Source organism: Ziziphus jujuba, chromosome 10 (assembly GCF_031755915.1).
Source record: "Ziziphus jujuba cultivar Dongzao chromosome 10, ASM3175591v1".
Taxonomy (NCBI): domain Eukaryota; kingdom Viridiplantae; phylum Streptophyta; class Magnoliopsida; order Rosales; family Rhamnaceae; genus Ziziphus; species Ziziphus jujuba.
In genome coordinates, this window is record NC_083388.1 from 12,537,929 (window position 1) to 12,563,741 (window position 25,813).

Here is a 25,813-nt window from a genome sequence, read left to right on the forward strand (position 1 = left end):
TCTAATACTCTAAATCTACCACAGTGAACGTAAGATTTTAGACCGCTTATCTCTAACTGGTTTCTTTAAGGTTAAAAAACAAAATGGCTTCTTGGTACATTATAAAAGCTTTAAGCTGTGACCAATATGTTTAAACACCTTTGCATGCAAATGCCAAATATATAGTAGGTGAAATCTAGTAATTGTACAGTTAATTTGCTCAACTTCTAATAAAATTTAGTCACATAGTAGCATTACCGTAATTGAAAAACCAATTCTGTTAATCTACTATAAAAAGAATTGGGCAAATAAAAGGACAATTTATCATTCTTGAGAACTATTGGTATAAATAAGGAGCTCCCACAGGGCAATGCCGCTCATCTCATCAGCTTGAACCTGTTGACAGAAAGTTTGTGTTGCTGGAGACAAGAACATAATAAAACTGTGTCGAATATCTGATGCTTCCTATTTTTTACCAAGTAAACTTATGCCAAAAGAATTTTTAAAAATAAAAAATAAATAGCACCTGAAATATGGAACTGCAGGATGCAAAAAGTTAAAATAATAGACTTATTTTGTTCCACTTTCAATTACAGTATGATTATTTGTTTCACTTTCCACTACTGTATGATCTTCACGACATTTTTCTGGATTCCATCGTCTGATTGTGCGCTCCTTAACAGTGTATTTTTCTACACAAGATGGAGAAACAGCACCTTGACTATTTTCATTGATGTTGAGGACTAACAATGTCTTTACAACGCCGCCACAGAGCCGAGTGGTGCAATGAACATCAGACCACATCTTTATTCTCCCATTTACATCACCCCCTCCTTCTGTTGAGACAAGCACAGCAAATTCTGAATGAACCAGAGCCGGATGATGACGGTAGGCTACAAAGTCCACACCATATCTACTTCCTGATTTCACTACCCAGTTTTTCATTCGAAGATGAGAATAAGCTTTGTAAAAATCAGGGAAAATTGCTTTTTTAGACTTCATGAACGACCAAAGCTCTTCAACATTCATTAAGCGTTTGTCTTCACCAACTATGTTGAGGCATTTTAGAGAATAGCATAGGTAAAAGGCTTCCTCCAGGCCTAGCTGAAACCACTGCTTATCTTTCTCAGCTGCGGTAATGGGCTCACCAAAGCATGCACGATTTAGGAGAACAGCTTGTTCCGCTTCTGCTGCAAGAAGCACACTGCATCCACAGAGTAATCCTTGAGACTTTAACTGGATCAAAGAAGACTGAAGCTCCCATACTATTTTTGACATAGGATCTTTAACAGCTTTGGCTTCTGAGTCCTTTCCTTTCCACCTAGGTCCCATTTAAGCCTACGATAATATCAAAAACCAGGATTTGCTTAGAGTCCATGCCCTCTCAAGCAAAGTTAGATTCACTCAAACAGCAAATACATACCAATAACTAAAGGACAAAAAAAGAAAAGAAATGGTTTTGAATCTACATGCACATTCAGAATATTCTACTTGCTAGACTAATTACAACTTATAGATCAAATTTTTATTCGTACACATTGCTTTGAGTAAACACAAACAAAATATGTAGGGTAACCTATATCTTACAAATGTTTCTAAATAGTGCTCAGGATGTAATTTACACAATCTCAACCCAAGACTATTAAAATTCCGTTGATGCCAATCTATTTTCTTATCTTGTTAACTAAACATCCTCTATATTATAAGGGAGCTTTGCCAACAGAAAAGCATAGTTCTTGAACATGTTAGTAATTTGACAAGATACAATGGATCTATCATCCAGCTTGGATTGAAATTTCAGAAAAACAAGAAGCTTCCTTTGAAGGACAATTCAATATGCAAGATGTGGCTCAATTATGAGAGATATTGATCAGCCAACTTATTCTCTCTAACTAAATTCTATGGTAAGTATAAAAGATCATACACTCATAGCCTCATACTGTCTCATACTTTTATAATTCCGAATACAATAAAGTAGAATCTAACAATAACTGGGAACAAAGCATATTGGGAAGGAAATTGGAGTAAGTTTACATAACAATTAAAACTTTTGAAATTTTTGGAATTCTGGAAAGATTTAGCAAATATTACAAGAGACTAAATGTAGATTACCCGAAATTATTCCAGCAACTTGAGTAGCAATCATATTCATATGATATGAGGATTTTTTATGTCTGTTTACCCAGTCTTACTATGAAATGACTACTGCTCATCTACGAAAGTCTTTGAATTAGTGCAAAAGTAAGAATGAGGATTCTGGGATAAGTTATATTGATCATTATTCAAGATCAAAGCCTTCAAAACTTCATATTTACCCTAGTCCCTACCAAAAGTAAACATCAAGAAACCTAAGAAACTAAAAATTACTGCATCAAAAGAAAGAAGCACAAACAGAGGAAACTAAGCCGGAAATTTTTTTTTAAAAAAAGCACAAAAACCCTTGAATTCTTTTCTTGGTAAGAGAAATTTCCTCGAAACAAACTGAAAGAATGAGACTAACCTTGACCAGGGACACCAATATTAGTACCCAAGTTTGGTATAGGCTACAGCACAAACAAAGCGCCCAAGAAAAAACAAAAGGCTTTTCTTTTTCTTGGAAAGAGAATATTTACTCTGAAACAATCTGCCGGAAGACACTAAGCTTGAATGGCAATAACAACATACTGAAGGTTACTAAACCCTGTTTTAATTAGATAAAGTTCACTCTTCATGCAACTGGCTTGTTACAAGAATAGCAATGAACTATCCTTCTCATCCTTCATTAATAGGCTACCTCATAAATGCATATGCAAAAGATCAATAGGTACTGACCAGACTTGTCCTGAGTTGGGATTTTCACAAAAACAATCGCTCATTGATTGGGGTTTGGTTTAGGCTTGGATTTGAACACATATTATCTTGAAGATTGTCATGCACTTGAGTTGGAAATTCATACATATAAATTGGATAATCTCAAAAAAAAAATATATATATATATATATAATCTTGTTGAAAACAAAGCATAATAATTCCTCACGTCTAAAAGCATATACAGTTGCGCTCAAAGGACCAAGCAGTAAGATAGTTTTCCTCAACTCATATAATAAAAGAAACCTGGGAACAAACTTTAGTCAGTTTGAAGGCAAAATCACACCTCCTGTTTGCAATCAAATTAGCTCAAAGGAAAAATAAAAAATAAAAAATAAAAATAAAAGATAAATAATTGCAAAACCTTCACAGCATTAAAGCATTCGAACTTCTGTTTCAATGTCCCGAGAAGAACCATAACATAGCCAACAAGAGGCAATGACTAATCAGAAGCCTAGCTGTTTAAAAGTTATTGCCAAGTGGTTGCCTGCCTAATCAAAAGCCCAGAGTAAAGATCTTAGCATGAGATTTGACACTTATAGCGAACCACACAAGACCAGACAAAGATATCAAGTATTCAGGGGAACTAAGAACAAGGCTCTATCTAATGCTGCACTACACGGTAAGAAACATAAAACTCTTAGCATGATTTAATTGGTAGCATAAATATAACAACCATGTCCAAACACAAAAAAATATGCAGTTGCAGGTATAACCCAATTGAGAAATTTAGCAAGATTATATATCTAATATCTCTGCAACGTGGAAAACAGACTGCATATGCAAAAGTCTATAATATTGACACAGTAATTTTATCAAACAGTATACAGTCAGAACAACAGCAGGAAGAAATTAGCGAAAAAGCAAAATGAAGCATATAGACAACAAAAAAATATCAGGATCAATATGGATATTGGGGTTTACCAAATTGCTCCTCCTGAGGGGCTTTCCAACCTTTTTCTAGGATGCGATGCAGATCTATTCCAATTAAATCCTTCAAGAGGGGAATATGAGCTCTGCTGGTGATGAATGTTCAGAGTTTTTGCCCCTTTTCTTTTACAAATCCATAGGAGAGTGGAGGATGGACAATTATGGTGTCAAAGGGGTAGTTTCTTACTTGAAAGTATTTAAGTCACAGTAACTGTAATTAGAGCCTGCTAATGTACACAGTTAGAACAAAGTGGAGATAGACCTTATGTTCCAATATATATAGGTTTTAACTTAATTTTTAGTCTACTTAGGCAACAACTCTAAACTGAGTTCATATTTTTCTTTTTATTTATTTAATTTTAAATGCTAAACTGAGTTCCTATTAAACTTAAAACATATGAAAAATCTAAATTTTATTACCAAATAAAATAGGTCTCCCACACGAAATCCAAAAAAAATTTAAAATGGGTTAAATTAATTCGATTTTGAGTGGAAGACATATTTTATTTGGTGATAGAATTTAAATTTTCATATGTTTTATTGCATATGAAAAATTAATCTCCAATTGACTTATTGCATATAATCTTTTGTTATCGAATAATCTACAGTGATTAGATAACAACCTAAGATAAGTATACAACGCACTTGTCAAAATCATTGGTTCTACTTGCAATAGACAATCCCATTTTGCCAAAAAAATGCTCACAACCTCAAAACACAGCCATAGATTGTCATCACTATAGTCTCCAGCAATAATTTGCCTCAATAGAAATACCCCAATAAATCAGTAACACCTGTTGCGGAAACATCAATCATTTACTTAGTAACCCAAATCAACTGAATTTTCAATGTGTCAAAAAGTTTTATGTACAATTCCCTTACAACCTTTATAATAAAATTAACAAAAGAGCAATATCCATCAGTGACAATGGCATGCAAGTGCTTAATATGGGTTTTCGCAAAATGGGGTTCAACCAAAACACCATAAAGGATGGCCTGGTTGAGCTGCAAGTATTCTCGTGGGTTTGGAATTGTTAATAGAAATGGGGGTCTTAATCTTGGTTCAAGAAACTCAATTGCTTGTCGCAGCAAAAGTTCCATTTGGTTTTTGGCCTCATAGGGAGATGTTTGTATTAATTTCGAAGCCATTAAACTCCATAATAACTCAAGCACAACAAATTCCAGTAAACAATTGAGGTAGCTATATTTTAGTAGGATTTGAGATGGCATAGAGATAGATTACCTGATAGCTGAAGGCGTAAAAACCTTGAAGATTCAAAAGCCAGAGCAAAGAAGTTGAATTGATCTACACAGTTTAAACCTTGAAAGCGGCAACAAACTTTCAAAAAAAGGCCCAAAATTGTTTTTTCACAAAAATCCACAGACAAAAATCATCAATCCAATGTAGAAGGTAGAACCAATCAACCACCAAAACGATATCAGTTTGAAGAAGCAATTGATTCGATCACTGGAATAGTGTACTTGTGAGGGCATGCGGAAAAAGACAGACCTTACAATCCCCTGAAGATTATGAGGACGTAAATTCCAGAAGACCAGAACAATTGGCAAGAGAAATTAACCCAAGTAAAAGCTGAACCAACAAATCAAAATGAATTATATATAGAAAAAGAAATAAAAGACAATTACACCTTTATATGAACAGAACAGAAAAATAGAAGTTATATACAAAGGCTTAGGACAAAATATGAAAAGGGTATTTCGAAGTTAACTATGTAGTTATGCCTGCTATAGGAATAGAACTTGGAAAAACTACCTATGTGGTTATGCCTGCTACCCTATGCTTTTCAAGTTAAGCTAAAGAAAGCTGGCACATCCATAAGGCATCATATACCGAGGTTTGCAACATTAAATCAACATGTTGTAATAAGAGTGGAAAGTTTACCAAGTTTGGGTTTCCTTAAGATAAACAATATTCACAAGAAGCAAGATACATAATTGAAGTTGGGGTAGGAAGATGTTATCCCTTTTAACTAATTGCCTCATATGTCCCATATACAGCACCTGATAGAAGATATAATTAGGTAATCTTTTTAATTATTATTATTTTTTTGGTAAGATTCATTGATAGAAAATCAATACAAAGTAAATAATGAAAACAACACTATAATCCAACTGCAATAGACTTGAAGCAATGACTAAAACATGCATTTATACAAGCAAATACATATAAATTATAGCTATTTTATCAGGCTTGCCTACTTATTTGATTTTAGTTTGATTTTAGTATTTTCAACTTAAAACTTCCATAAAATAATTGCTTCAGCAGCTATACAAATTTTATTGGAGTCACGATAATATCAAGATTTTTGGAAACAGATATATAATGATAGAATCGCTCCACAAAATAAATGATGCTCAACTAAAGGTGCCTGCTTTGGGATGCATTGGAAAATAATTTCTTGTATAGATTAGGATATCAAAACAAAATCTTTCCTAGTTTTTTCTTTTCATTTTTTTTTCAATTTTAACTGGTATAATGGTGCTGGAACATTCAATCTAGATAAAAATGCCTCCCTTGTCAGGACCCATTTGGGATCTCTTCTCAGAACCCTAGATAAGTCCTAACCACAAAAGAAACCCTATCGGACCGCCCTATGGAAAATCCAGTAATATCTCTCCTGAGGATAGAGCATGCTTCAAAAATTTTCTGCACGAAAACACACTTTTATATAATACCCTCTTACACCTCCCATCTTACTACAAATAATTCCACAACTATTCAAGACTTCCATAATAAAAATACAATTATATAGATAGGAGGAATAACTTAATAAAATATAAATACATTTTTATTTCATGTCTGCCCATACCACCCCCTTAGTACTGTACAACATTTCAATATCGTTTTACAACATATTAATGCATAATACAGATAGGGGGTAATACAACAATAATAGTGATAGCGATATTAGTAACAATAATAATATAACTTGTTCGAAGACTACCACATTTGCCCAAAGACTTTCGTATTATACTAATAATAATAATAATAATAAATGATAAGAATAACAATAAAAATAATAATAATAGTAACGATAATAATAACAATATTAACAATAATAATAAAAATCACAAAATACCAATAATAAAAATAGTGACAACAACAATAATGATGATAATAATAGATAAATAAATAAATAATAATAATAACAATAAAAATAGTATTAATAACAACAATAACAATAAAGGCAAATAAAAGTAATATTTGAAAATCAAGTCTAAATAGATAAGATAATATAAGAAAAATAAAATTTTAAAATTCATAAATATGCTACGATATATACATACTCGTATCGGAGATATACAATACCATATAACATGCTACACGATCCATGATTCCACCTATTGCCGACACTCTGCTACCAATACAGAGTGGGTGTGGTTCCCTATTTGAAAATCAAGTCTAAATAGATAAGGTAATATAAGAAAAATAAAATTTTAAAATTCATAAATATGCTACGATATATACACACTCGTATCGGAGATATACAATACCATATAACATGTTACGCGATCTATGATTCCACCTGTTGCCGGCACTCTGCTACCAATATAGAATGGGGGTGGTTGCCTAAATTGGCCGTCCGATCCCGTAAATTCGCAGGCAACATAGTTACGAGATTAGTTGTTCATGAACCACATTGAATCGTCACCCCCATTACATACAAACCTAATATAGTATAACATATATATATATATATAAGATATTTGATGCACCATACTATATACCAGTGGTACCGAACAGTATTCGGCATCCCGAGAACTACCTGATAGGGAGGTTAAAGAAAGAACATGCAATCAAACAGCTTGACATCCCAATGGCACAGATACTAACAACAACCATCCTAGCCATGGAAGGGGTAGTTGATGCTCAATTTGCATTATACTTGCCTACCCTTAGGTAGTTGATGCTCAATTTGCATTATACTTGCCTACCCTTAGGTCCATGGCTCCCACAAGACGATCCAATATATTTACGCAGTAACAACAAATATAATACAAAACACCATTACATATATAACAGTGGTGACAAGCAGTACCTAGCATCCCAAGTACCACTTTGACGGGAAGTTAAAGACAAAACTTGCGTTCGGTCACCTCGGCGTCCCAACGGCACCGATGCCATCAAAAGTCATCCTGGCCACGGAGGTGGCTAATACTCACTCTGCATTATATCTGTCTACCCTCAAGTCCATGGCTCCCACAGAAAGACCATATAAACTTGCGTGCTAATCACAATCACATATATGGTACAGAACACTAGTACTGTATCGTGCATTTAAAATCATAAAATCATAATTTTTTAAATATGAAAATCTCATAAATACCACTAGATTTAGTATATCTTATTCAAACCCATAAAATCCAAACTTTCTTTAAGCCATCATCATAAATCCATTGATATAGATAAATCAATTTCTACCATAATGGAACAAAATCCATAAACTTTTGAATTCATAAATACACTTTTTTTAGCTCAATAATTTAATATCAATATTCTCATAAATTTCCTTGAAATTTATTTATACAAAATGTTATTTAAAATCACATAAAAATTTATATATATTTAAATCCATAGAATAACATTTTGAATTTACATAATAATTCAAAAAAATTTAACATTAATTAACAACATTTAAATCCATAATTTTTTAAAAATCGAAATATAAATTTTGATGCACATATATTGTAATTCACCCAAAATTAGCATCATAAATTCAAATAAAAATTGTATTAAATATCAACACATAAAATATGTATATAATATATATATATATATATATTTATATATTTGATTAACACAAAATATATACAATTTAACAATTCCAAAAAATGAATTTGAAGGTTCACATATATATATATATATATATGTGTAAATGTATGCACACACACACACATATATATATATATGCACAAGTATATATGTATATGCATATACAAATATATTCAATATATATATATATATATTTCTATACTCACACATAATTGTTCATATACGTATACACATTCCTTCAACAATTAAATAATTATATACACATACTCTTGTATTTACAATATATATATATATATATATATGTACATACACATCTATCAATCTAACACATATCAATGGTATACACCCATAGTTATTCGCTTATATGTATACAAAACATATATATTTACTAACATGAACGTATATATGCGTACAAAAACATGAATATATATATATATATATAATTTACACATTAGCACATAAATATAAATATTCATATAAGGACGATAATAAAATCTAAAACCACAAAGCTTAGTTAACGAAAATAATTTTCCTTCCTTATAAGCTCAAGAAGGGCGTATCAATCAATTAAGCACTAATTTCTATTAAAGGGAGAATAAAATGTATGCTTTCGTGCCTCAAATCTTTCAAAAGTATACATTAAATCATTAAATTGAAATGGACCCGATATAAATATATACATATTTATTTATAGATACATATTGATATATGCGCATCTCTATATAGATATTGAAATACACAAATATATATATATATATGTGTGTGTGTGTGTGTGTGTGTGTGAGCGCATGTATATTATTCCAAAACTCACAATATGAAGGCCAATTTATTTTAGCCACCCTTCTACATATACCTATACATCTATAAATACAACATAAATTATAAGCTAATTATTCATAGAGTTTAACGACTACTAATATAAGTGCTTGTTTGGCAGAGTTTTTTTTTTGGGTCAAAAATTTTACTTAAAGGTCAAAAGTTCTTTTATTAAAAAATAAAAATATTTGGCAAAAGTTAACATGCATTTATTGACCAAAAAACAGCTTTTTTAAGCTATTTTAGAGGAGTACAAATTTTATGTTTTAAAAAATTTTTTTTTAACTTATTTGGAAATTCAATGAGCATTTAATACGGTTTTTTTATTTTATATGAAAATTCATTGAGCATTTAATACAGTTTTTTTATTTACAGCCAAATACTTATTAACTTTTTAATAATAGTTCTTTTTCAAAAAGATCTATTATACAAACTTTTATAGACTGAATCTCTATTTTTATCAGCTATATCAAACGGACCATAAATATATATCTATTTAACAAAACTTTACAGACTGAAACTATATTTTTATCAGATATATCAAACGGACCATAAGCATATATCTATTTATATATTTATATATAATTTGCCCACTCACAGCATTTGAGGTGCCTAAACCAAATTCACAGGACAGTCTCTTTTGTTGGCTTCTTGGTTCGCTCCTTCCTTCAATCTTGAAAGAAGCCAAAACGATCCTGCCAAGTGGTGGCCGGAATTCACAAAAACCGGTGAGGCAGGGCCATTTTTGAGTTCAAAATCCAACGATTTAGATGAAAAATTAGGCTCTAAAACTTGTTCCAACAAATTCAAAGGCTTCAAATCCTTGGGAACAAGTTAAGAATCAAAGTAGGTAGACTAGGATTTGAAGAAATCTCTTTCCCCTTCCCTCCTTTGTTCGACGGCAAAACTAGGGACAGAGAGAAAGTGTGTGAGAGAGGGGCTGTCTGGACAGGTGAAGAAGCAGCAGAACAAAAACAAGAAAAGAAAAAGAAAGAGAACGAGTGGGAGAGTGAGATGCCGTCAGGGAGAGAGAGAGAGAGAAGAGAGAGAAAAAGAGGGAGGAAGAAGAAGAAACGGGGTGTGTGTGTTTTTTCCCATATGGGGAAAGAGAGAAAAAAAAAGAAAAAGAAAAATGAATAAAATAAATTAATAATATAATAATATTAAATAATAAAATAATTATATAATATTTTATTATAAATGATACATGACACTTTATAAACGTGACACGTGGTGAATCTGAACTAGTGATACATGCCACAATTGAAAAACTCTTTTGAATATTTTAAAGTCCGATAAAATTAGTACAAAAAAATAGATATAATTTTACATATGCGTAATTTTTCAATCGCAGATCCAAATTAAGCATGCCATCAGTTTATGAACTCATATAAATAAGCACTTTTAGAAAACATATGGTCAACACCAAAATCTATGTAAATAAAAAGTTAACTCCGTACTCATTGATCAGTTCGGATCGCATTTTCTTTTGACCATAACTTTATATTATTGGCTTTAATTTTGGCATGCCAGCAATCTACGAACTCATACCGTGGCATATTTTGACATGGTATCTCAGTCAACATAAAATTCAATGCGCAATAAAAAGTTAAATATATGATCTATTTGGTCAATCCCAATCAACCTTTGTCAAACTTAGTCAAAATTTCAAATTGGGGGTATTTTTTGTGTCAGGATGTTACATCCTTCGTGGCTTAACCTAGCTAACCTTATTCAAATACCATTAGTTGAACTAACATTCCTCTCAGATCCTAGTTTTTGTTCCATACATATGATTGTTCGTCCTCCCCCACATACTTTGTGAATCCAAATGAATAGTACCACAAATAAACACAACTTGACCAACTATTTTAATAAATGTTATTCTCAAAGCAAATTGGTGCCACAATGTGTTGGTGTGAAGGAAAAGCTCAAAGAGATAAAAGCAAATAAAAACTTAAACAAGGAAACTAAAAACCTCTAGGGTTCTAGAAAAGTATCTATCTATACGCCAAAAATCAAAATAACCAGAACCTATAACAAGATCCATACTAAAGCTCACAAATTAAAAAGACAAGCTGCTTAGTCCAACCATGTGAGCCCGAAAAAAAAATCGAATATACCAAATGTGTTTCAGTTACTTCCTAGCTCCTTTTTTCTTTTCTTTAACCATTTGGTTTGCAACTTGAGGCTTTGGCCACAATTTTCCTACACTCTTATTACAAAATCAAGTAAAATCACTCAAATAAAATGTTGCCAAGAAATCATTGTAGAATTGATCTCTTTGCTAATATTAGTTTATTCATTTAAAGATAAAACACACACTATGAAAATCAAAGGAAAAAAAGCACTTAAAATTGCCAATTGACCAAGAATAGGAATGTCAACGGGACGGGGCGGGGTCAGTTTTGAAAATCCCATCCTCGTTCTTACAGGAAATTTTTGATCTCGTCCCTGTGGTTTTTCCCATTTCTTTAGATGCAGGGTGAGGATGGGGATTTTCCAATCGGGGATAGGATAGGATGGTTTTCCCCCCTTTTTTATAATTGATATATATATATTTTTTTTGAGAAATTTATATAAAAGAATTTTTTTCATGAATAAAGGTGCTATTGAATAATGTTATTCATCTCAAATTTACCAGCTAAAGAGAGACAAAATGTCAAATAGAGGCATGGTTTATTCTTCTGATATAATAAAAGAAAAATGAGAGAAATGTACTTAAAAAAACTGATGAGAATCCACCTGAACCCACACAACCGACAACTTGCTGGGGTGCTGACCCAATATGGATGAAGATCTTACTGATCACTAGAGCTCAAGCTAAGCTTCCAATTCTTTGGTTGCCAGTCTTTGCTTCAATTTTTAGAATTTTATTGTTTATTACTTTAACCTATTTAAAGGCTTATTTTTAAGGAAGACACACCTTTTAATAATATTCAAAATTTATTTTGTGAGATAGAATTTTCTTTGTTCTCTTTGAATACCTAAAACACCATTAGAGAGTGAGTGTTTTAGTTTTGACTTATCAATAGGATTTCCATAACCTATTGTGGCATCTTCATTATACCAAGGTTTCTAATCACAAGTTGGTTAGGGGTTAAGGTTTCCATAAGAACTTGAACTTAATTGAGATCAAGGCTAATATAATACGGGTTTAGGCGCGAGTCGACCTAGGTTCGTATCATTGAGATCCAGACTAATATAATACGGGTTTAATTAAGATATAGGTAAATCCTTTTTCAAGAGGAGGGGAATGATGAGAATCCGCTCGAACCTGCACAACCGACAACCCGCTGGAGTGCTGACCCAATACAGATGAAGACCGGACCAATCACTAGGGCTCAAGCTAAGAGGTTTAAGGACAACCTTGCTGCCTTTATACAGGGAGTAATTCATTCTCAAAAGGGCTTGTCTATACCCAAAGATACAAGGCCTGTTTTGAGCATACAAGTGATGGAAGCCGATACGACCCGAGTAGCTATTTTCATGCAAATATAGACTCCAATAGCATGAAATGGTTCAAATACTTCATGGATTCAATGAATATCTCTAAGATCTCATGAAATCAAGTCAAGGCAGCATCAAAGGCAAACAAAATGGGCTTGTACGCATAGGAGGAGTTTTGGCCGATTTTACTGTATTTTGTTCTTAACTTGACTGTATTTTGCTAAGTTGGATTTTTCTCTTTGATCCAAGCAATAGAAACGTGGGGGACTCAATGATCATCCTAGGTAGCATCCTACAAGGCATATGGAGGCTGATTTGGAGCTTAAATTGGTTAAAGACAACTTAGTCAAAAAGATAGTATTTTAGTTTCCTAATTTGATTATGACTTTTTGTTTTAGAAAATTAGTCTTTATTTTGGTTTTTATTTATTTATTTGCTGGTCAAATAAACTTAGAAAAGCTATTATTTTATTATTTTCATTTTAAATTAATTAATTCCTAATTCAAAATAAAAGAGTTAATTAATCTAAATTAGTTTAGGAAAGTAGGTAAATTTCAGCCAAGCTAGGTTTCTTATTCTTTGGTGGCTGGTTTTTGCTTCAATTTTTAAGGATTTATTGTTTGTGACTTTAGCCTATTTAAGGGCTTATTTTTTAGGAAGAACACACCTTTTAATAATATTCAGAATTTATTTTGTGAGATAGAATTCTCTTTGTTCTCTTTGAACATCTAAAACATCATTAGAGAGTGAGTGTTTTAGTTTTGACTTATCAATAGGATTTTGATAATCTATTATGGCGTCTTCATTATACCAAGGTTTTTAATCATAGGTTGTGGTTAAGGTTTCCATAAGAACTTGAACTTAATTGAGATCCAGGCTAATATAATATGGGTTTAGGCGCAAGTCGACCTAGGTTCATATAAAAAACGGTTAGAATACAAACATTCTTTATGTGCATGCTTTTCTGCTTTGCTTTTATGGAGTTTCCTTTTCATCATTATTTCTTAAATACCAAATAGATAACTTGAAGGAAGAAAATAAATAAATAAAAAATGAAACAAGAAAAAAAAAAGGGAAAGAGACATAAGATCCTACCTAGGTGTCGAGGTTAAAACCGTGAGGGGTATGATTCCTGTGAAGTGAAGGTGGATGATGGTCGGCAGCTTGGTGGCATTGAAGCTTGGTGGTGGTGAAGCTTGGTGGCGGCAGCTTGGTGAATGGTGCGGCAGTAGCTCTTTGTGAAGTGAAGGTGATGTCGGCAAGATGAAAATGAGGGCACCTGCAAAAATTAAGTGAATAAAATGCAATAGTAATTCCCAATATGATCTAAATAGGAAAATTTGAAAAAAAAAAAAAAGACATATTTTAGAAATGAAATTTCAAAAGTTGTCCAAAACTAGAAGAAATTATAAGAGAAAAGTGTTTGAGATTTTGAAGACCTTGAGTCTTAATCAAACCGCAAGAAAAATGAGGATGAACATCTTTGTGGAGAGCTTGAATCTTGAGGTGTTTAAAAATTGGCAAAAAAGAAATCATTGTACAAGGTTCTCTTCTTGGACTTAGGAGGAAAAGAAGGTAAAGGAGGTTAAGAAATATAAAAGGTTGACACAATTTAAAGAAGATATAAATTCTTTAAGAGAAAAATTAAAAGAGGCCAACATAAATATGATGTCTATTTCATCCATGGAAAGGAAGGACATTACTCAAAGAACTGCTCGAAAAAATAGAAGAAGGTAGTCAAGCTAATCTAGCAGCTTCAAGCATATGTTCTTCTCCCATAAGAAAAAGAGGTAGATTTATAATCTATCTTTTTTGAGCAAGAAGAGGTAGATGAGGATACTATCTCCGCTTTCCAAAAAGAAGATAGTGATTCAGACACAGAGTCTTCAGAAAATTCCAATGACAATGAAGTACAGTTTATCTACCAGACTCAACTAGTTCTTAACACTAAGCCAATTCCAATGGCTAACATGGAAATTGCAATACTTCAAGACAAGTATGCCACACCTATAAAAGTGATTGTTTACATGGACACTGGAGCCCGTAAGATGATGGTAAAACTTGAAATACTACCATCGTATATGTGGAAACCATACAAGGAAAAGTTTAAAAGCTACAGATGATAAGATATTCTACAAAGAACTTATCACCAAGCAGCCAATAAGCATCAAGTTCTGTCTAGAATGTGTGGTTTGGACAAAGGTGATTGGATGTTCATTACCAGATAAGGACATCTTAATAGGAATGGATGTCTATTGCCACATCTAAGGATCACTCTCCAAGGGATCAGATATAAAGGATATTTTTTAAACCTTTTACTCCCTTATGTAAAATATACAGTATTGTCCTAAAGACATCCCCAATCTTTAAAGAAATCCAAAAGAAGCTTCATACTCTATGTGCAGATTATCATAGCACCTTTGATCATTCTCTTCTTTTATGGGAACATGAATGATTCTTTATAAAACTCCTTTTTTAAGCTTAATGAAAATATCAACCCTACGAAGGCAACACACCCAGTTATGACACCAATTAATTTGGCCTAAGCTAAAGATGAATGCAAATCACTACCTCAGCAAGGGTTAATTGAGCTGACTACCTTCTCATAGGTGTATCAAGCAGTTTACGTAGAAAAGAGATCAGAGAAAGAAGTGAGAGTGAAGAGACTCATAGAAAGAAAAGAGATTTGTGATTGATTATAAGCCACTTAACCAGTTTCTTCACGACAACAAATTTCTTTTTCCTAAAGTCAACTCACTATTTATTCATCTCCAAGAGGCAAAGATTTTTTCTAAATTTGATCTCAAGGTAGGATTCTAGTAGATAGGGATACACCCTAAAGATCGATGCCCTTGAAATTTCCCTTTTTGAAAATGCATTGGGCACTTGGGTTATTTACTAGAAGTAAAATTAGACTTAGGGTAAGTTTGTTATTTTTTTTATTTTATTTTTTTGTTTTCTATCTTAATACATAAAAGTATTTTATAAGTCTAATAAATTTATTATCTTGTTCAAAAGAAAATAATATAATTTCAAGGAAAATAGATTAAAATATTTGTTATGAAACATGAATCAATGTGAGGATAAGCAAAAACCAAATCGGATAGACTAAACTGATCAAACTAAACCGCATAATTTATTTGGTTTGATTTGGTTTAATTTTTTATTTATATTCGATTTGGTTAGATTTGAATTAAAAATATTCCAAGCCGAACATATTATATATAATATATTTATCATTTTATTATATTTAAGTATATTTTTATATTTTAATATTAAATTCAAATCATTAAAAAATAATAATATCTTTTTTAAAAAAAACTTATTAAAAGTTAAAAAAGTATTAAAAATTTAAAAATATTTAAAATTAAAATAAAATACTCAACTTGACCAAATAGAACCGACTCAATTCAATTAGGTGAAGTCTAATTCAATTTGATTTAGGTTTTCTCCATGATCTGGTTGGATTCAGTTTCCCAAAAAAAAAAAAGAAAAAAAATGGCAAATCTAATCAACTTCCACCTCTAAATCCTTTCATTTCACCTTTTGTAATAACTAATATTTAAAATTTATATGTTTGTCATAGTATTATATAACAAATATGATATTTTACTTATAGTTTAAGTTTCTTTAATCATACCTACTATAGTATTATCAATTAACATCAAAGACACAAAAGAAATTCAATCAATATATTTCGAAAAGAAAGGAGTGCATATATATATATATATATGTATGTATGTATACATAAATTAAAAATTATAATTATCAAAAAGATTATAATTTTATGCACTTAGAGCGACTTTTAATTTAGTATATTTGATCGAGTTGGGACTACAAAATTTTATTAGTTAGTGGAGATCTTACTATTTTTTAGCATTCAAATAAACTGATAAGAAATATAATATATATATATATATATATGTGTGTGTGTGTGTGTGTGTGTGTGTGTGTGTGTGTACTATTAATACGTTTCCAGCTCTTTCTTTTCCTAACGCCTGTTAAATGCTCAATGTATCATTTTTCTTTTCGTCTTTTTTTTTTTTTAATATAAACATAATTTTTTAATAGACCCACCCTATCCCCGTCAAATCGAAATGACAAGATGACATAGTAAATATAATCATTTTCCTCTATGCATATATATAATAAAAATTTTATTTTTATTCATTATTATTATAATTTCTATTTTTTATTTAAAAAATGAAGAAATAATATTATGACATTTTAATATATTATTTTAAAATTTAATCTTTTTCTGATAAACATACTGTGTTAATAGCACAAAGAAAGACCTCTCAAAATAGGGTTACAAAGACTCCAAATCCCCAACTAAATATTAAGCATAGATAAGGGAAGATCCATGCTTAAATGAAGAAACAACAAAATGAAACATAGAATTACAACGAAGAGAGCACTTGGCAACCTGATCAGCTAGTGTATTAGTGTCATGAGTTTCCAATACAATTTTCTAAGATTTGTCAGCATGCCTTGAACTGAACAAAAGAATTTCATTGTCATTCCTTGTTTGAAAGGTTCTTTTGGAGCCTTAATATCATTCATCACTACTCCAAATAACATTGTCCCACGAGAAACTAGAAGCTAACTTCGAAGCCTAAACCAGAGCTTTAGCTTTAGTTACTTCTGGAAAAAATACTCTGTCAAGATGACAGATTTAAACAAAACTAGCTCCCTACAACTATTTCTCATAATTATGGCTAAAGCCGAATTGCCACCTTTAACTGTCATTTCCATGTTAATTTTCAACCATCCCTTGCACGGGGAAGTATAAAATCTCCTCTTGGATAAGTTTGATTTAGATGGAAAAGGGTCTAAGTTGCCAATACCAAAGCTGAAATCTTTCATGTTTATCTCAAAGATGAAAATTACTCGCTCTAACTTAACAAATCATTCATAAATTCTCTTATTTCTCAGGTTCCAACTTGTGTGAAAGGGAGATCCCCAAAAAATAATAGCAAAATCCTTATCCTTTTAAACTCCCACCCACCCATACCCCTGCCACCCCTAAAAAGAAAAAAAAAAAAAAACGATGTTGGATAGTTCAATGCATTGAAATACTACTTGTAAAAAGCTTAAAGATTGAAAGCTTTCTAATCTTATGCCCCATTTGCTTCCGAAAGCTATTGCCTTTATAAGGGGACATTATAAGAGCAAATGTTAGACTGATTTTTTCTTCAAAACCGCACAATTTACAACTTTTAGGTAGGAAGAGCCCTAGAAATAGCCCTCAAGAGAAAGAATTTAAGTCTTTCATAAGTCTTACACCATCACAATTTACTTCGTATCTCCCTAGGATTTTGGTTGAACTTGTGCCTATATCAGTTAAGGTAATTGCATTTCACTGAAAATTTCCTACTCATTATAGCCAAACCATATAAGCTTATCTTTCAAGGAACCATTGGCCATTCAATCTAGTAACAAGTAGAAATTCTTCTTGAGAACATATCCCATGTAAGACTTGGAAATCTCAATCCTCCTGATTTTGATCTTCCAAATATGCTATAGTCTTAATATTTTGAAATAAAACTTTTGAGTCACTCAGTAGGTGATTAAGTTAGATCCATGGTATCCACGAATCAGTCTAGGAATCAATCGAAGTCTTATCTCTTATCCTTTAACAAGAACCTTTCCTAATAGACTCCTTAGTTCTCATAATTCATTTCCACACAGCCGAGTCTCCTTGCTTAACAGAATGATTAAAAAAAGAATTGCTCTTCATATAATTGGCTTTCATTAGAATAATCCAAAGGCATTCTTCCCTACCAACATTCTTCCATCCTAGCTTTGAAAGTACACTTTGTTTATGTCTTTAAATAATCTAAAACCTAAGCCACTATACTCCTTTGGCTGATGCAAAGAATCCCAAGCTTTAAGGGCCAAAAACCTATTGCTTCGTGGTTTTGTTCCTGACCAAAATTTCCTAATAAGAGAATCAACTAGTCACACATTCCAATAGGTAATCTGAAAGTTTCCATAGAGTAAATGGAAATTGCTTAGGCCACAAATTTTATCCAGGTCGCTTTTCATACCTTTGATAACAACCTACCACTCCTTGGATTTGTTCCTGCTCATCACCAATAAAGCCTAAGTAGATAGTGATAGGGTTCATCTTTTGGAATCCTATAATTGACTTAATTGCCATTCTGACCCTTTCCAGCATGTTCTTTGAATAAAGAATACTAGATTTGAGAAAATGTGTTCAAGCATTCCCTTAAAGTTGATGCATTCTTTATATCTGCTCAGCATGCTACCAATACATCATCTACATATAGCATATGTGAAATTACAAATGCTTCTCTACATATCTTAATCCCATTTAAATCTTGCTTACTTTCATCCTAAGAAAGAATTCTCAAAAAATATCTGCACATGATATGAAGTGTTATGGGGATAAAAGGTCTCCCGGGTGAAGGCTCCTAGAAGGACTGACCTCCCCAATTTTGCTTCCATTAATAAGCATTGTATAACTCACTAAACTTAAACTACTAAGAATTAGATGTGTAAAATCTAGGGAAAATCCCCATGCCTCTAAAGTCCTCATCACTTAATTCCAATCTAATATGTCGTAAGCCTTTTGCATATTGATTTCCACCACATTAAGCCATTCCTCCCTTTATGTCTCTTTATCTTGTGGATAAGCTTTTGGACGACAATGGTCTCAACAATCCACCTCCCTTCCACAAAAGCAACCTGGTTTGGAGATATCAATTTTGGAAGAATCTTCTTTAGCCTCTTTACTATAATTCTTGAGACCACCTTGTATGTGAAGTTGAATAAGCTGATCAGTCGGAACTGTTTAAAATCATTTGCCGACTATGACTTTGGTATTAAGATAATGAAAGATTAGTTCATCCTCTGGCTCTGGTACAAAACATTCCTTACAAAATTGGTTAGTTGAGAACAAATAATATTCCAATATATTCTCTAGAAAAGTCTTGGATATCCATCTCGCCTAGGGCTTTAGATGGATGCACTACAACAAATATGAGATTTTATAGCATATAATTATTATTAATAATATAAAACAATAGCATTTTAATAAAATTTTTATAGGTTAAAATGTGTTAGATAAAATTTTAATTTTTAATAGAATTTTATGATTATACGTAAATAGCATTTTGAAATACTATAAAATATACTTAACATTGCATTTACAGTTGCTATTAAATTGAATTACTATATAAGAAAATCCTAATATAGTGACGTTTATTTTAGTGTCAATTTAATACAAAATGTCATAAACTAAATAATTAGTAACTAAGGTGAATAAGATATAAATAAATACAAATGAGCCCACACTAATTTTAAACTTTCATAACTGATAATAATTTATCCTCTCTAAATTAGTTTCAAAATAAAACAAGAAATTAAGATGGAGAAATTTCACAAAGGAGGAAAGTGAAATGAGTAAAAATATATACATAATAAATAATAAATAATAAATAATAAATATTCATACCTTTGGCTTGTAATTAGAGCCCTAATAAAATAACGTAAAACCATAAATATTGTATTCATATTCATGACATTTGTAATGATTGTCACTAGCTAATTAAATGTCAATATGGTATAACTTTAGTAGCATTTTAAAATGTCATAATTTAAAATAATGTACTTAACATAACGTATCAAATACAATAACATGCTATTAAATAGTTATTTATAGCATTTAATATGATATTTCAAAAATGTTATAACAAAATATGATTTTATGGTCCTCTTTTTTTATAGCATGGCTGTTATGACATTTCTAAAAATACAATCATGTCTTTTATAGCATTTTTGACATGCCATAAAAAATAATGTGTTGTAGTAATGCAAGCTCCGCACCTTCACCACTTCTTTTATCTCCTTTCCTATGTGAATTCTTAGCAAATCCTGATTTTCATCATTTATTATGCTTGGAACAATCCTTCTAGTCCATGAGGTATTTTGGGGTCCTCCGACTTAAAAAGATCCAAAATTTCTCAAAAATTAGCTACTAATAAGATTCCTATCCTTCAAGCACTAATCACCATCATTAATCACATTGATTTTGTTTCTCCTCCTCCGAACAACTAAGCTTGAATGGAAAAGGGAATAATTTTGCAACCAACCTTCCCTAGCTTTTTGCATAAGAAAATATTCATTCTTTGCCCTATGTAATATAAGTTTCTTCTTTGATTTCATTAAATTACTTCTATTAGGTGAGGATTAGGTCTGGACTATCTTTAGTTCATCCTTTAGGTCTCTGATTTTGTGATGTGTAAAATCAAAAAAGCTTTTATTCCAAATTTTGAGGACTTTTGGAACGTACTTACTCCTCTTGCTTCTTTCCTATTCATACATATGAGAATATGGTAGTGATCTGATTGTTCCATGGCTAAATGCTTGACCTCTACTAACTGATGAGAAACTACCCATTTGTGGCTAACAACTACCTTATCAAGTCTTTCCTTTATGAAAATGTTCCTTGGTGCTTACTTTCCCATGTGAAATGTCCTCCAATAAATCCTAGGTCCACTCCAACCACGTCAAAAAGGAAATCTATTAAAAATGATCTAGATTCGCAAATTCCTCTTCCTCCACTTTTTCACTCTTGTTAATAACCTCATTCAAGTCTCCAAAAAGGAGCCATAGTTGATTATCCCCTTTAAGAAATTTTATGAGCTCCGACTAGAAATTAAGTTTTTCTTTGAGATAGGATGTTCCATGACAACCTACTATTTTTCATTTGTTTCCTCTCTCCTCCATGACTTCATAGTATATTCTTCACTCCCCTTTCCAAACCAATTTCAAATTGATATTATTTGTTCACATCATCATTAAACCTTCTAAAAGCCCTTTTTCATCCTCTAAGATTGTTTGACCAAACCTTTTAGTACAAAAAAGTTCTCTCCTGTATCTAACCCTCTACAATTTCATGAAATAAATTTTGAAAAATGGAAGGCTGGAGGGGCTTGTCCCTGCCCATCTCTCTGGCCAAATAAAAATCCTAATTAATTTCCAATATTAAGCTCTATTGAGATCAAAGTTTTTACCATGCCTAGATGAGCTCCCTACTTTAAACTTGTTTCTTCTACTTTCATGCTTCCTCAGAGAAATCTCTCTTCTTTTTTTTTATACATTTCCAGGTGTAGGTATAGAGCTTCTGGATTCTTCAACTTTATAAACAGAGCACCAGTACTTTATATTAAGTCATCAGGGCTCAGATTTAAATTCAAGTTAAAACCTATAAGATCCTGGCCCTTTGGAGGCTCTTATGGTTAACACATTCAAGACTAATTAAGTCATTCTTTTCTTACTAATAACAAGCCTAGGTCCATTTTCATGATCCTTTGAGTCCTGCATTAGTATCAAAGTTGATGGGCCTGGTACTAGCCAAGCTAAAATCTCTGTTCCTACTGAAAGCAATTGAGTGTTTACTTGACTTTGGATAAAAAACATAGCCCACGTGATCTCAGAGACCCAAATAGATAGTTGAGATTCGTCCATATTTTATTCTCTAATACCTTTGATAACCACTCTTTAAAAGTATCATTTGACTCTAACCAATGTCCTTCTAGAGTAAAATTCAAAGAAATTCTAAAGTATTATTAAAAGCATATAAATTGTCATCCTTATCTCCAATGCTTTGCTCTTCAAACTAGGGTTCACTACAATAGCTAAACCCTCTTTTGATGGTATCATTTTTCAATAGGTTGATGAATGATAAAGTTTCTATGTTGTCCTTTCTAACCCACAAATCGTAAAGCTGAGCTCAAGGCTCCATACTTTATGGATATGTTTGTTGTTTCTCCAAAACTACATCGTCCTGTAACGTGATCAATCAACCCATATCAATAACAAAAGTTTGAAAGTTACTCAAGCTTGAACTGAATCCATTTCTCCTCACCATTCTCTTTTTCTTGAAAGAACCCCATTGGTAAATGATCTACTACCGTAATGTCCACCCATACTCTGGTAAAGCAGTTTACAACTATGGCTCTTTTGTTCAGGGATTCAAGATGTACTTGTCCTGTTTGTCTTCCTATACTTTCAATGTTGTCTAGATGTAGTAAAATCAAGGGTAGGCCATGGATTTACAAAAAGAAGATGGTTGTTAAGAAGCAGATAACTTCCACCATCAGATTTTACTACTGTTCCTTTAAAATCAAGTGTACTCCATTGAAAGAGCATGGCCTCTCATTGAAAACAAAGTGTCTGTCCTCCATACTAGCAAAGCGAAACTTGTAAATGTTTTCCTTCTCATTGACCCTCTTAATGGAGACTGTCTGCTGGATCCTCCACATTTTGTTGACAATCTTTTTAAGGCTAAATCAATTATAATGTCTCATCAATAGATGTCTCTTCAGAAGAACAACTTCTTTCAATACTGTGAGTTCCATAGACTCTAGGGATAAAGCATGAATGGATTGCTGCAAACTTCTAGTTTTGGCACAGATTGGGTTCTTGATTGTTTATGTATGGAAGCTCTAAGGTTGACCTAGAGCCCCATGGAGATAGAGGCTTTACTAGCTCCTGATGGCATCCTAAAATTGAGTTTGTTTGTTTCTAGATTTGTCCTATCTAGAAAATGAGGAGTTCTAGGTTAACCTTAGAGTTTCCATACTTAAACAACGGGGAACCCAATCTCCTTCAATAGTGTAGGCTTTCTTTCAAGCTTCAAAGATGGCAAAATTTAAAATTTTAGAACATTAGAATTTTAAACAATTTAAATGGAAATGGAACAAAAAAGGGAGATCCTTGCCCAGCTGCCCTTCTCTATAAATAAAGAATGGAGTGGAACTGTTGCCATCTTTATAACATGTAGATTGGTTTTAATATGGAATAAAAAAAAACGTTGTTTAAATCCAAGCAGCATAAATATATAATCAATTGTAAAATTGTTTTCAAAGTGAATTGTACACAAAAAATATTTATGATTATTAATGTGCATTTGATGTTATTTTTAAACTCTTATTTTCAGCTTATAGTAGAATTTTTTTTTTATTAAATTTAGTATTTGGTGAACCTATAGATTTTAGATTCTTTAATAATTTACCAATTTTAAAAGCTAGAATATGAGAAGCAGCTAGGGAAAGCTTTTTAGATTCTTCTTCTAGCATAATCAAAATTTTAAAATAAAAAAAATACTATTATATCTTTCAACTAATAATAAAATTCCTTTTTACTTATTTCTACATAATAATAATATATGCATAAATAAATAATCATTCATATCTATTTTGGTTATTACATATAATTAAAACAGTTTAATATATATTTTTTTTATCAAGCACTCAAATTTTAATTTGATAAACATAATTAGATTGTCAGAAAAGTTGATGGTTACTTTAATAAAACTTTTGCTGATTCTTTCATATTCTACAGCAACCTAGATTAACCTTTATTTACATAATCTACATTTTTAATGGAGATTCTTTTAGAATCTTTAACATATATTAATTTTTATTAATCCTTTTATTTTTTTTCCTATGCCAAGTCTTTCTCTGTAAATTGCTTAAGAAGTTTCTTACAATATTAATTTTTTTTTGAATAATTAATATAATTTACAAACTATTCAAAATCTTCCATTTCTATGATTCAAACTTATACTTTTATAGGCACAAATAGAGATGCTCTACCATTGGAACTACCTGTTTCGTCAATATTAAAATTGTTCACCGCATTTTATTCTTTTTATTATTATTTTTATTTTATTTTTTTGGTAAGTTGGCACATTTTATGCTTTAACAAACATATTACTTTTTGCACTTTGTCCACTATACTACAAAATCTTTCACATTATATATGGACGTTATTTTCTTATCAGAAACACTAATTACATATTTTGACTAATGAATTTAAAGAAAATAAATATATACAATACAACCAAGTAATTTTGTTTAGAAATTGTTTTATTGAATTTTATTTTATTTTTTGACATTTAGTATGCCTAATTTTCACAAACTTATTAGGAAAAAAGTGCATGATCTCTAAACTAACAGGAAAATAATAATTCGTGATGCAATGCAAGGGATTTTGTAGTTTATGAGACCAAATGTAATAGCCTTTTTTTTTTTCTTTTTTTTTTTGGCAAAAGAAAAAAATTATATAGCTAACCGGGCAAAATGTTACTACCCTCATATAGCAATACCCAGCCGTCAATTCTCTTTTCTTTTTCTTTTTTAATATTTTGTTTTAAAATATATATATATATATATATATATAGTGAAACAGCCATATGTTGACGTCTGCCGCTCTCATTTTACTCCTACATCTCAAATTCAGTTTTATAGTTTTTTCTTCCTTCTTACTTTTATTTTCTTTTCTACTTTTTGTTAGTTTTCACATTTATCTTATTTTTTTATTCTATTTCTTAATTATTTATAATCATAATTATTAAATATTAGTTATAATACTTTTTGGCTCGTTGTTAACAGTATCATAGTTAACTATAAATTTTTAAAATAATGATATTTAAAATTACAATAATTTAATACAATTAAATTATATAATTAAACCAAAAACCTATACCTATTTAAAAATTTATATTTATTTAATTACTATTTTATGTTGCTTTAATTATAGAGATACCAATTCGTCATTTTAATTACTAGTTTTATTGTTAGTTTTTCAAGTTTCCAATTTATTTATAACATTAATTTCTAAAGTAATCTAATATATATATATATATATATGTGTGTGTGTGTGTGTGTGTATATATATATATTTTTTTTTTGCTTCAAGGGAGGATTATGTTTTTATTTTTATTTTTATGTAAATTTGGAATATATTTATTGTGAATGTTAAATCATTATCAAAATATTAAAATCATACTGTTCTTAAAACGTAGAATTAGAGAAAAAATTGAAACCTATTCAATTTATTAAAAACTCTAATTTGTTGGGCTAAGCTACACTATAGAAAAAAGAAAATGTTATGTGTGTGTATATATATATATATATATCAGATACATCTTAAAAATAAAAAAATAAAAAAATAAAATAAAAA

At 31.1% G+C, this 25,813-nt stretch overlaps 1 protein-coding gene across 27 annotated transcripts; it reads right to left on the reverse strand.

Annotated features, from left to right (window-relative positions):
* Nucleotides 1-413: 413 nt before the first annotated feature.
* LOC107411307 (tRNA-splicing endonuclease subunit Sen2-1) lies at nucleotides 414-14,943 on the reverse strand. 27 transcript variants are annotated; one of them, XM_060811982.1, is made up of 7 exons: nucleotides 14,257-14,891; nucleotides 13,913-14,096; nucleotides 9,966-10,311; nucleotides 3,751-8,006; nucleotides 3,191-3,317; nucleotides 2,996-3,072; nucleotides 414-1,317 (listed from the first exon to the last, which is right to left on the reverse strand). In XM_060811982.1, exon 7 carries the CDS (start codon nucleotides 1,309-1,311, stop codon nucleotides 550-552), a length of 762 nt encoding a protein of 253 aa, XP_060667965.1. In that variant the 5' UTR covers nucleotides 1,312-1,317; nucleotides 2,996-3,072; nucleotides 3,191-3,317; nucleotides 3,751-8,006; nucleotides 9,966-10,311; nucleotides 13,913-14,096; nucleotides 14,257-14,891; the 3' UTR covers nucleotides 414-549. The 27 variants fall into 27 exon arrangements, with proteins under 27 accessions (XP_060667965.1, XP_060667967.1, XP_060667963.1 ...); XM_060811984.1 differs by lacking the exons at nucleotides 2,996-3,072; nucleotides 3,191-3,317 and having other exon boundaries at nucleotides 3,751-3,980; nucleotides 4,466-4,550; nucleotides 5,000-8,006; nucleotides 14,257-14,889; XM_060811980.1 differs by lacking the exon at nucleotides 2,996-3,072 and having other exon boundaries at nucleotides 3,191-3,313; nucleotides 14,257-14,890.
* Nucleotides 14,944-25,813: the final 10,870 nt, after the last annotated feature.